We start from the raw sequence: 9,865 nt of genomic DNA, 5'->3' as shown, positions 1-9,865 counted from the left end.
TTGGAGGTAACCTGATACAGGGAATTTGAGTTTGCTGCCATCAGACCCAGATATTATGGGCAAATTATTTGTCACTGAGCCTCAGTTTGTTCATCCATAAAATAGGAATAATAATAATACCACCCAAGTAAGTTGTTATGAGAAAATATCTCCAATTTGAGGGTGGCATATACTAGGAACTCCAAATATAATTGCATCCTCAGTTGCCTCAAGAGACCTGACACTTCACTCACGGGAGTCCCAGGTAAAGTAAAACTACCTAGTTCTCTATTATTATGTTGCTCAAGCTAGTCCTGTCTCTTAGAATCAACATCCCAGACAAAGGCACATCCTCAAAAGATATGAAGGGAGAAGTTTCAGCTCTGGGATGGACTTAATGTCTCTTTTCTTAGAAGCAGCACCACCCACCTCCCGCCCCACCCAGCCCAAGAAAGTGACTTGAAAACTCTGAGACTGCCCAGCTGCAACAGCCATCCTCTACCCAGCAAGCTCACTGGCCTGGACTCTGTACTCCTGTGGGCAGGAACCCAAGCTGGACTTGGGACAAACTGATCCCGAGGGTCCTCTCACATCCTCCTCTCTCCTGGCTCTGATGTGGACTCTGGAATTACCCTAAGGCTTTGACACTGGAAGTCAGGAGGAGGAGGCATCAGGCAGTCCTTAATTGTAGGTTTTCTTTTGCGCCTTCTTGACTACCCCCAACCCTGTGCAGGTGTCCAGTGTGCACTAATTGAGGCATTGGTCCTCGGGGTGCAAATAACACACACAAGGGCTTCCCCTCCTCCTGGGTTTTATTGTATCTCACAAGGATTGTCTATAATAAGCCAACTGGGCAAGCGCCATCCTTCATTCTCTTTTTGGTACAGTGCCTGCCATGCCTTAATGCCCAATTAATAAAATTACAGTAATAACCCTCCTCCAGCCTACTGTTCTGAAGGCAGCACTGGGCCTCTGGTGAGCCTGTGTGGATCTCCCCAGAGCGGAGGTCCTGGACAGAGGCCCCAGGGTCCCCACAGTGCTGGTTGGGAGATGCGGGGGAGAGGGTCAGGGGACATGAGGGTTGTATGGAGGAAGGCACCCAGACAAGAGCAAGTTCTGGAAAGGAAGTTGGGATGGGAGGTGGGAGTACCTTCTGAACTTTTTGTAGAGACCTTCAACCCAGGGCCAGAATAACTGTCTTATTGGAACCTTGGAGCTATGTGCTAAGGACAAATTTCTTAAACCTCCTTAGGCTCGATTTTTCCCATCTGTAAATGGGGACTACAATACCTACCTCTGAGATCATATATTATGAAGACAAAAATGGGAAGTAAAAAGCACTTAATAAATGTAAATTTCCTCGCCAACCTAACCTTCAACCTGGAGATGTTCACCGTCATCGCTTAGCTGCTGAGGGCCACCTGCTGCGCACATGGCCTGGGGCTTTCTGTGCCCGCAGACCTTGGACGCTGGGTGTGGAATCTCCCCTAGGGTTCCTGGGTGGATTGAGACAGGAAGAGCTGCACAGAGGCGCGATCCTGCAGAAACCAAGCTAAATCACACGGGGAGACCCCAGTGCCTTCGGAGGGCCATCAGCTAACCAAGTGAGAGGGTACGGGCCTGAAAGGCGGGTGTAGTTACTCCCAAACGGCAGGGCGGTGTGGGCGCCAAGGTCGCGTCCACGGCCCCCCGAGTTAGGCGGGAGCGCAGGGTGGACCCACGGGGGTGGCGACGCGGGCGGGCGGGTGGGCGCGCGGCCGCCAGATGGCACCATGGCCCCGGGCCTGGGCGCCTCGCCGGGCGGGGGCGCGAAGGGGTTAAGGCGGCGGCGGCGGCGGCGCGGTGGCGGCTCTCTTCGGGGAAACCCACCGGGGCGCGCGGAGGCGGGAGCGGCCGTGGGCTGCGGGGCCCGACGCCGCGCCGGGCGGGGGCGCGGCCAATCGGGCGGCGGGGCCCGGCGCGCGCGGAGCCAGGCGACATGGAGGGAGGCGCGGCGGCCGACCGCCCGTGACGCGCCGCTCCGAGCCGGTGATCGGCCAGCCCGCGCCGCCCGGGGCCCTGCGGTGCGGAGATGAGCAGGTCGGCGGCGCTCCTGCTCTGCCTGCTGGGCTGCCACGTCTGGAAGGCGGTGACCAAGACGCTGCGGGAGCCTGGCGCCGGAGCCCAAGGTCGGTAGGCGGCGGGGCCCGAGAGGCTCGAGGGCCGGCGGCGGCGGCGGGCTTTGTGTCGGCCGCGGGCCTGCGGCAGAGGCGGCGGAGCTCCCGGGCCGCATTGTGTCCCCGCGGCGGCCGAAACCCGAACCCGAGCCGCCGCCACCGGGCCCGCAGCCCCGTGCCGCGCTCCGGACGGGGGCGGCGCCGCCCGGGGAAGCCGCGATGCCCGGGGAGATGCTCCCGAGGGGCCGCGGGCCGCCGGGAGTGCGGGTGGCATCCGCTGCAGGCGCCTCGGGTGGCAGGTTTGGATGCAGCCGAGGATCCTTTATGCACGACGCGGACACGCGGCTCCATCTCCTCCTTCGCCCGGCCGGGAGCCGTCGCCCCCCGGTAGCCATCGCCCGCTCCCCACCTCCGGGCTCGGGTGCTCGAAGCCCGGTCACGAAGGCTGCGCTCGGCCCTTTTGTTGCGGCGACTGACGGGGTGGCCGCCGCCCCTGGGGTGCCCCCTGCGCCCCGGACCCCCGAGGTCCGCGGTCACTGCCCGCCTCCAGCCTGCTGCAGTTTGGGAAAGTTTCGGGGTCTCCTCCCCTTCCTTATCCCAGGCCTTAGGCGATTTGCTGGATAGCCCAGGAATCATCCCCGGAAGGGGAGACAGAATTGGAACTGGGAAGCCCTAATCAATTTTTGTTGTTGTTGTTGTTGTTATTTTAAATCATTTCCAGGGCTCATGCCTTTTGTCTAATCTTTGGCCTTTGCCAGTGTGCTTTCCAGCCCTGGGAGGAATGTGATCGCCTCTGAGAATGGCCACAAGCCTGTCTTTTGTTTTCAAAATAAGAATGTATTTGTGGGGGACGCCTGAAGCTTCTTTTGCACCCGTTTGTGGGGTCTAAATTGAATGCTTCTCTGTTGCCTGGCTTTTCAAAACCGTGAGTGAGGCCGCCCCAGGTAAACGTCTGGCATACACCCAGGACACCGATGCGGGCCTCGCCGGGCCTCTCAGGTCCACCTGGAGGATATCCCTGCAGCTCTGTAGCCCCCCACCCCCGCCCCGACTCCCAGACTCCTCGCCTTGAGGTGTCCTTTCCTCCAGGAAGGTGTGTGTTCTGTGAAGTCTGCCTTGCAGACTGAATGCACCGCGAGCGTTCCATCCTCCTGCTGGACCTTACATTTCCCTCTTTCCTTCTTGCCAAGCCCAGGAGTGCTTGGGAGCAGAGAACCCTGGTGGATTTCCACCTCTGATGTTCCGGTAGGGAAAGGAGGTGCTCCCCACAATCCGCTGCGTTTAGTTTGTTTCCTACATGTTGAGTTAAAGGCTTTGCTATTCATCGCCTGCGACATTATTCGCTGACATCTCTTTCATGAACTGCTTTTTCCATAGCTGTGCTGGAATAGGACCATTCTGAATTGTGTATAAATTTAGTCATGTGTATCAGGGAAGGGGGACATTGACAAGGTACAGAAAAGACTCATGTATCTCTTCGTGTAGGAAATAAATGTTTAGGACATTAGCTCATCAGTGTTGAATTGCAGCCTTCTTCATTAATACCCTACTGATGTTTGAATCAGCTATTTCAATGAATATGATATTTGTGTTTCAACAAGGCCATTAATTCCAAGGAATGGGTGGAATTTTTTTGTTTTGCACTTGAAATAGGAATATGGAAATAGTAAGTTCATGTACGTATAAAATAGGGGAAGGTATAGCCTTAACTGGGACAAAAAAGATCTACTAGGTTTGGGTCTAAGGCCACATTTTGCAGAGATATTGCTGCTGAAAATCTTACCTGGTAACTGAAGTCTCAAAAATGGAATATTCTGTGCAGTGGGTGAGAAATGCTCAACCTGTGAGATATTTATGCACAGCTAGGAGTACCTTGGGCACCCAAGTGGCACAAGTGGTAAAGAACCCATCTGCCAATACAGGAGACATAAAGAGATGCGTGTTTGATCCCTGGGTTGGGTAGATCCCCTGGAGAAGGAAATGGCAACCCACTCCAGTATTCTTGCCTGGGGAATCATGGACAGAGGAGCCTGGTGGGCCATAGTCAATGGGGTTGCAAAGAGTTGGACATGATTTAGCGACTAAACAATAACTAAGGTACTAAGGAGTCCCTTAGTATGTGGTATGATTGAAGTGGGAGATCCAAGTATCTTGGAATATTTTTCCCCAGGATTACTTCCTTGACTGTGTAGGATGGCTTTTTAAAAAGTTGAGCCCAGGAGCTCAGCCATGACATAGGATGGCATCTGGATTTTGAGCTCATATCATTTTTCAGGTAATGGGGCAATTGCTCCTTTGATATTAGAAGGGCACCTTCATCCAGCTGAGTTCTTCAGACAGTCTTGACACTTACATCTTATAACATAGTTTTAAAATTCATGTCTTCTCTGCTCTCTGGGGCCACATACACAATGAAAACGAATAATCCCTCTGATTTCACTTTGCATTTTCCACAGCAGGTTGTAAATGGTTTAGCACAGAGCTGGTGCTCAGGTAGTGTTGAAAGGGTAAAAAATTGAAGATGACTAGCACTGCGTTGGCCAAAAAGTTTGCTAAGGTGTTTCCATTCCATCTTATGAAAGACCCAAATTAAGTTTTTGGCCAACCCAATACATGTACTATAGGGCACCATGCATGCATTTTAAGGAAAAGAAAACCTTCAATATTTACCTTCCTGGAAACCTAATTTGTAAGAGTTTTGCTTTTACTATAATGGAACTATTCCATGAATCATACTTGGGGATTTTGTTTGTTTGTTTTGTCTTCGAAAGCTAGGCTTGCAGTATCTTAGTTCCCGCAACTAGGGATTGAACCCATGCCCTTGGCAGTGGAAGCTCAGAGTCCTGACCACTGGACTGCCAGGGAAGTCCTTTGAATTTGCATTGTGTTCACACAGATGTTATGTACCAACCAAGTTTAGATTAGGAAAAACTAGAGATCTTGAGCACACAAATCATAGACCAGAGTATTTCCATTATAGTCCTGGGGCTAAATGACACCTTTATTAAATGAACCTCTGTTCTGTCATCTGAGGAAACTAACATCTGCAGAATCTCTTGGCATCACTTCGCTCTTTATATATTCAAGATAAAATGTAAGGTTTGGCTCTTCCTACTGTAGCTCCTTTGAATCAGCAGAGGGGCTTCAAAGGCAATGGTTCGCTGTCACCATGAGGCTTGGCTTTGCTAATTATGTATTTGAACTAGCTGCAGCATATGATTGCATGTTTTTATGAAGTGTTTTCATCTAAGTTTTTCTAAAGTGTTTACAGTATCTAATTTTTTTCTGGGAATTTTACAGAAATGGTTTTTCACAAGCATCCACTCATTCGGACTCTCTCCCCTTCTTACACAACTGTACACTGAGACTGGCTTGAAGGGGGCTGGGGGCTCAGGGTCAGGCCATTTGAAGAACCATAAGCTGTGCAGACATGGCTCACAGAGAAGTATTTATGAACCCCAACACTCTCTTTATGGGACTTCCCAGGTGGTGCTAGTGGTAAAGAATCCACCTGCCAATGCAGAAGATATCAGAGATGCAGGTTCACTCCCTGGGTCAGAAAGATCTCCTAGAGGGGCAAATGGCACCCCACTTCAGTATTCTTGCCTGGAAGATTTCATGGACAGAGGAGCCTGGTGGACAATAGTGCAAGGGGCTGTAAAGAGTCGGACACAACTGAGCACACACACACACACACACACACAACACACACAGAAAGTTCTCTTTATATGACAAAAGAAAAGTCAGAGCTAGGTTGCCGTTTACTAACAGTAAGGTATTTTGTAATGATGTGCGAACTTTTGTTCATCTCAGAAAAGCTACAATCTGTCATAACAACTGAGATAAATGGTTGCCTCTCTCTCTTCTCTGCAAGAGATCTGTTCTTAGCCAAATTCAAATTTCTGTTGTTAGAACATCATGATCAGTTGAAAGACCACGAAGGGATGAAAACTATCAGGAGGTTCATCCAACAAGCATGACTTATGCTGACAGTATATTAAGAGCATAACATCTAAATAAAACTCACATCTAAATAGGCTCACATCCTGGGAAACTGTAGGACTCGAACTTGCCAAGACTGCCGGGCTTCCTTGCAAGCCAGGTGTGAGAAGGCTGTGCAGAAGCAACTGCACTGTCGAGAATTTCTGGCGAAGTCTTTGAAATGACTTTAAGAATTCTTTTTGCATCCTGTTTGTACTTGGTAACTTGCAACTTATTAACTTAAAAAATCTAACCGAGAGAAAGAAACCATTGGATGAATTCCTGAACTAATAGCTTGCAAATGAAAGTACTTTCTATGTTTTAATCAAGCCTTCATTTTTAAACAAATTACTGATATCTCTGTAAATCTAACAGTTTATCTTTACTATTTTTGGCAAACACTCTGCTGTGCTTAGTCACTCAATCGTATCCATTTCTTTGCAACCCCATGGACCGTAGCCTGCCAGGCTCCTCTGTCTGTGGGAATTCTCTAGGCAAGAATACTGGAGTGGGTAGCCTATCGCTCCTGCAGGGGAACTTCCTGACCCAGGAATCCAACTGGAGTCTCCTGCATTGCAGATGGATTCTTTACCAGCTAAGCCACCAGGGAAGTCATGCTAATTTAGTAGTTTTAGTAAATGCTACTTACTAAAAAAGCGCAGGGAAATAAGTTAAACAGACAACAGACATATATAATACTGTATGTGGGAGGAGAATTGGATGTAAAAGTTTTCATCCATTAGATTTCAGAAGTCCAATTGGAAGAATTTGTCCTGTGCTAACACATATTCTTCAATAATGCTTTTATAGTTGAATCAAGTCATAGAGCAATATTGTAAACAAGTCATTTTTATTTGACTTCACCAGATATGACTTCAGGACTTTTTATTTATTTTCTTTTTGACTGAGCTGGGTCTTTGTTGCCACACGTGGGCTCTCTCTAGCAGCAGTGAGCAGGGACTGCTCCCTAGTTGCCATGCGTGGGCTTCTCCTCGCGCCGGCTCCTCTTGCTGCAGGGCCTGGGCTCTAGGCACTCGGGCTCAGTAGTCGTGGCGCAAGGGCTCAGTTGCCCCGCTGCACATGGAATCCCCTGGACCATAGATCGAACCTGTGTCCCCTGCATTGGCCGGTGGATTCTCACCCACTCTACCATCAGGGAAGTTCCTACTTCAGGACTTTTGAAGATCATAGCCCTGGCTAAATTAGTCAGTTCCAACAAACATGGAAATGAATGTACTTTAAAAAAGTATTTTTAAAATTAAGCTTCAGCACCCTAAATAGACCAGTTCATTGTATGGAAGTAATCGTTCTTAAATTCCGCAGTGTGACCCCAAACCAGCCACTTTAGAAAGGGTTTCATAGTGAGTTCCCTTAAAGTTAACAGTTCAGTCTGCATATTTAAGATGCCTCCACCTTGCTCTGATCAAGTCTCTGTTTGAAATGATTTGCCAGCTCCTCTTCTCAGTAAAAGTGAAGCTCCAAATGTTTGCTCTTTCTTCTTTCCTTTACCCCTTGAAGGATCTATTAACCCATAGAGATTCCACTAATTACAACTGATTTGTGGATGATTCCAGATTTTCTCTCTCTTGCCTTGACCTGGTGTCTTTGCTCTATTTCCTTCTGTCCAACAAGCTACTGGACATCTCTAATCAGCGCATGGTGTTGACAAACTCTCCTTCTCCAATTCACCTTACCTTAACTTAGCAGCTTATCTATTAACTGGACTCAAATCTGGATGTGCCCTTAGATCCTTTCTCTACTTCAGAAGCTGTTCAGTTCATAAGGGTGCATCTATAGAGCACAATTATATAGATGTCTTTAGATCCTGGTAGATGGGTTTATACAGTGTCAGGAGGATCTTTGAGGTCAAGTTTATATTCTTCTTCTGAAGAGGAGGAAACCAAGTCTGAAAGTGAAGAGACCCTCAGATAATGGTGTTCTCTAGCCACACAGACCCTTTGGAAAATGGAGTTATGGCCCCCCAAAATGTCCACGTTCTGCTCCCTGAAACCCATGAATACCATAGTACTTTACATGGCAGGAGGGACTTGCCAGAGCTAATGCAGTTAAGGGTCTGCGGATGGGAAGCTGATTCTGGATCGTGCTTATAAGAGGGAGGCAGGAAAGTCAGAGTCAGGGAAGGACATGTGACAACAGAGGCAGAGGGTCAGAGAGACAATGAAAATGCTTCACAGCTGTGAAGACAGGAAGGGCCAAGTGCCGAGGAATGCAGGCGGCCTCTGGAGGAGGGAAAAGGCTAGGAAATGGATTCTCCCCTCCGGCTCCCAGAAGAAATGCTGCCTTGCTGACATCTTCGCTTTCGCTCAGTGATGCTAATCTGGGGCTTCTGACCTCCAGAACCATAAGGTGGTAAATTAATGTTGTTTTAAGCTGCTGAGTTGTGGTCCCTTGCTAAAGTGGTATAATAGAAAACCAGTACAGTACTTGCCTGGTGGTCCAGTGGCTAAGACTCTGTGCTCCCAATGCAGGGGGCCGAGGTTCCATCCCTGGTTGGGGAACTAGATCCCACACGCCACAACTAAGAGTCTACATGGACAAATAAAGAACTTGTGTGATGCACCTGAGACCTGGCACAGCCAAATAAATAAATATTAAAATAAAAATGAAGAAAACCAATACAGGTGTTGACCCCTAAGGACTATGAGAAGAGATACACCCATATACCAAGGGTAATTAATTGTTCAGTGTGGACCACTTTGGGGGATCAAGCTGCTGATGATAACATTTGGAGACGTGTCTGGACCTTTTTTGCATCTATTTAACAAAATTATACCAAATTGGAACACTATTGGGGATCATTGGGGGAAATCTTAGGGGCCTCACCACCACCACCACCACCAAAATAACTCATGTTTTCCGAAGGAGCTCAGTGGACTATGACATTTGTTTGTTAGCAAGATCCTCCCTCATGTTCAGGCATGATTCTTGCCTTCCCTTCTCATCTCATCAGCAGTCATTCACTCACCTCTTTGCGTTCTTCCTCCCAGGCCTCTCTTTGCCCTCACAGATACTTGTGCAAAGTAGTGTGTCTTTCTGGAGAAGGCAATGGCACCCCACTCTTGTACTCTTGCCTGGAAAATCCCATGGACAGAGGAGCCTGGTAGGCTACAGCCCATGGGGTTGCAAAGAGTCAGACACGACTGAGCGACTTCACTTTCACTTTCAGTGTGTCTTTCTGTTGTAGTCCATTCTTTGAACCCAAGCTCTCTCCATGTGACCCTCTACAAACACCATTTTATTCATGTTTCTCTCCTGCAGAAAAACTTGACTCTTTCTGTTGCCCAAAGTATGGAGTCTAAATTATGACATCTGGCCTTTCCTCACGTCTGTTCCAACTTTATCTCCTGTTCTTCGCCAGGTTAAATCATCGCCTCCGGCTAGAATGTCCCATTGTCATCCCCTGGTGCTGATTGTATATCTTCACTTTCTTCTCTCACAGCCATGCTCCTCTTTTTTGTCCTTAAAATCCTAAATGTTGAGCGTCTACTGTATGAAGTGTATGTGCTCAGTTGCTAAGTCGTGTTCGACTCTTTGTAACCCCATGGACTGTAGCCCACCAGGCTCCTCTGTCTGTGGGACTTCCCAGGCAAGGATACTGGAGTGGGTTGCCATTTCCTTCTCCAGGGGATCTTCCCTACCCAGGGGTCGAAGCTGTGTCTCCTGCTTGGCAGGGGATTCTTTACCGCTGAGCCACCAGGGAAGCCCCTCTGTACAAAGACTGTGTGCTA

General features: G+C 48.8%; 1 protein-coding gene across 2 annotated transcripts in view; it reads left to right on the top strand.

Annotated features, from left to right (window-relative positions):
- Positions 1-1,769: 1,769 nt before the first annotated feature.
- FAM171A1 (family with sequence similarity 171 member A1) overlaps positions 1,770-9,865 on the top strand; it is a 131,019-nt gene continuing 122,923 nt past the window's right edge. The window contains exon 1 of one of the 2 annotated variants that reach the window (XM_069547569.1): positions 1,770-2,147. In XM_069547569.1, coding sequence (XP_069403670.1) covers positions 2,051-2,147 — 97 coding nt within the window. In that variant the 5' untranslated portion in view covers positions 1,770-2,050. Of the gene's footprint in view, positions 2,523-9,865 lie in introns of both variants that reach the window. The other variant, XM_069547570.1, reaches the window with a different exon arrangement.

This window comes from Ovis canadensis, chromosome 13 (genome assembly GCF_042477335.2).
Source record: "Ovis canadensis isolate MfBH-ARS-UI-01 breed Bighorn chromosome 13, ARS-UI_OviCan_v2, whole genome shotgun sequence".
Classification (NCBI taxonomy): domain Eukaryota; kingdom Metazoa; phylum Chordata; class Mammalia; order Artiodactyla; family Bovidae; genus Ovis; species Ovis canadensis.
Note: the sequence above shows the minus strand (reverse complement) of the source record. Positions and strands in the feature narration are given on the sequence as shown.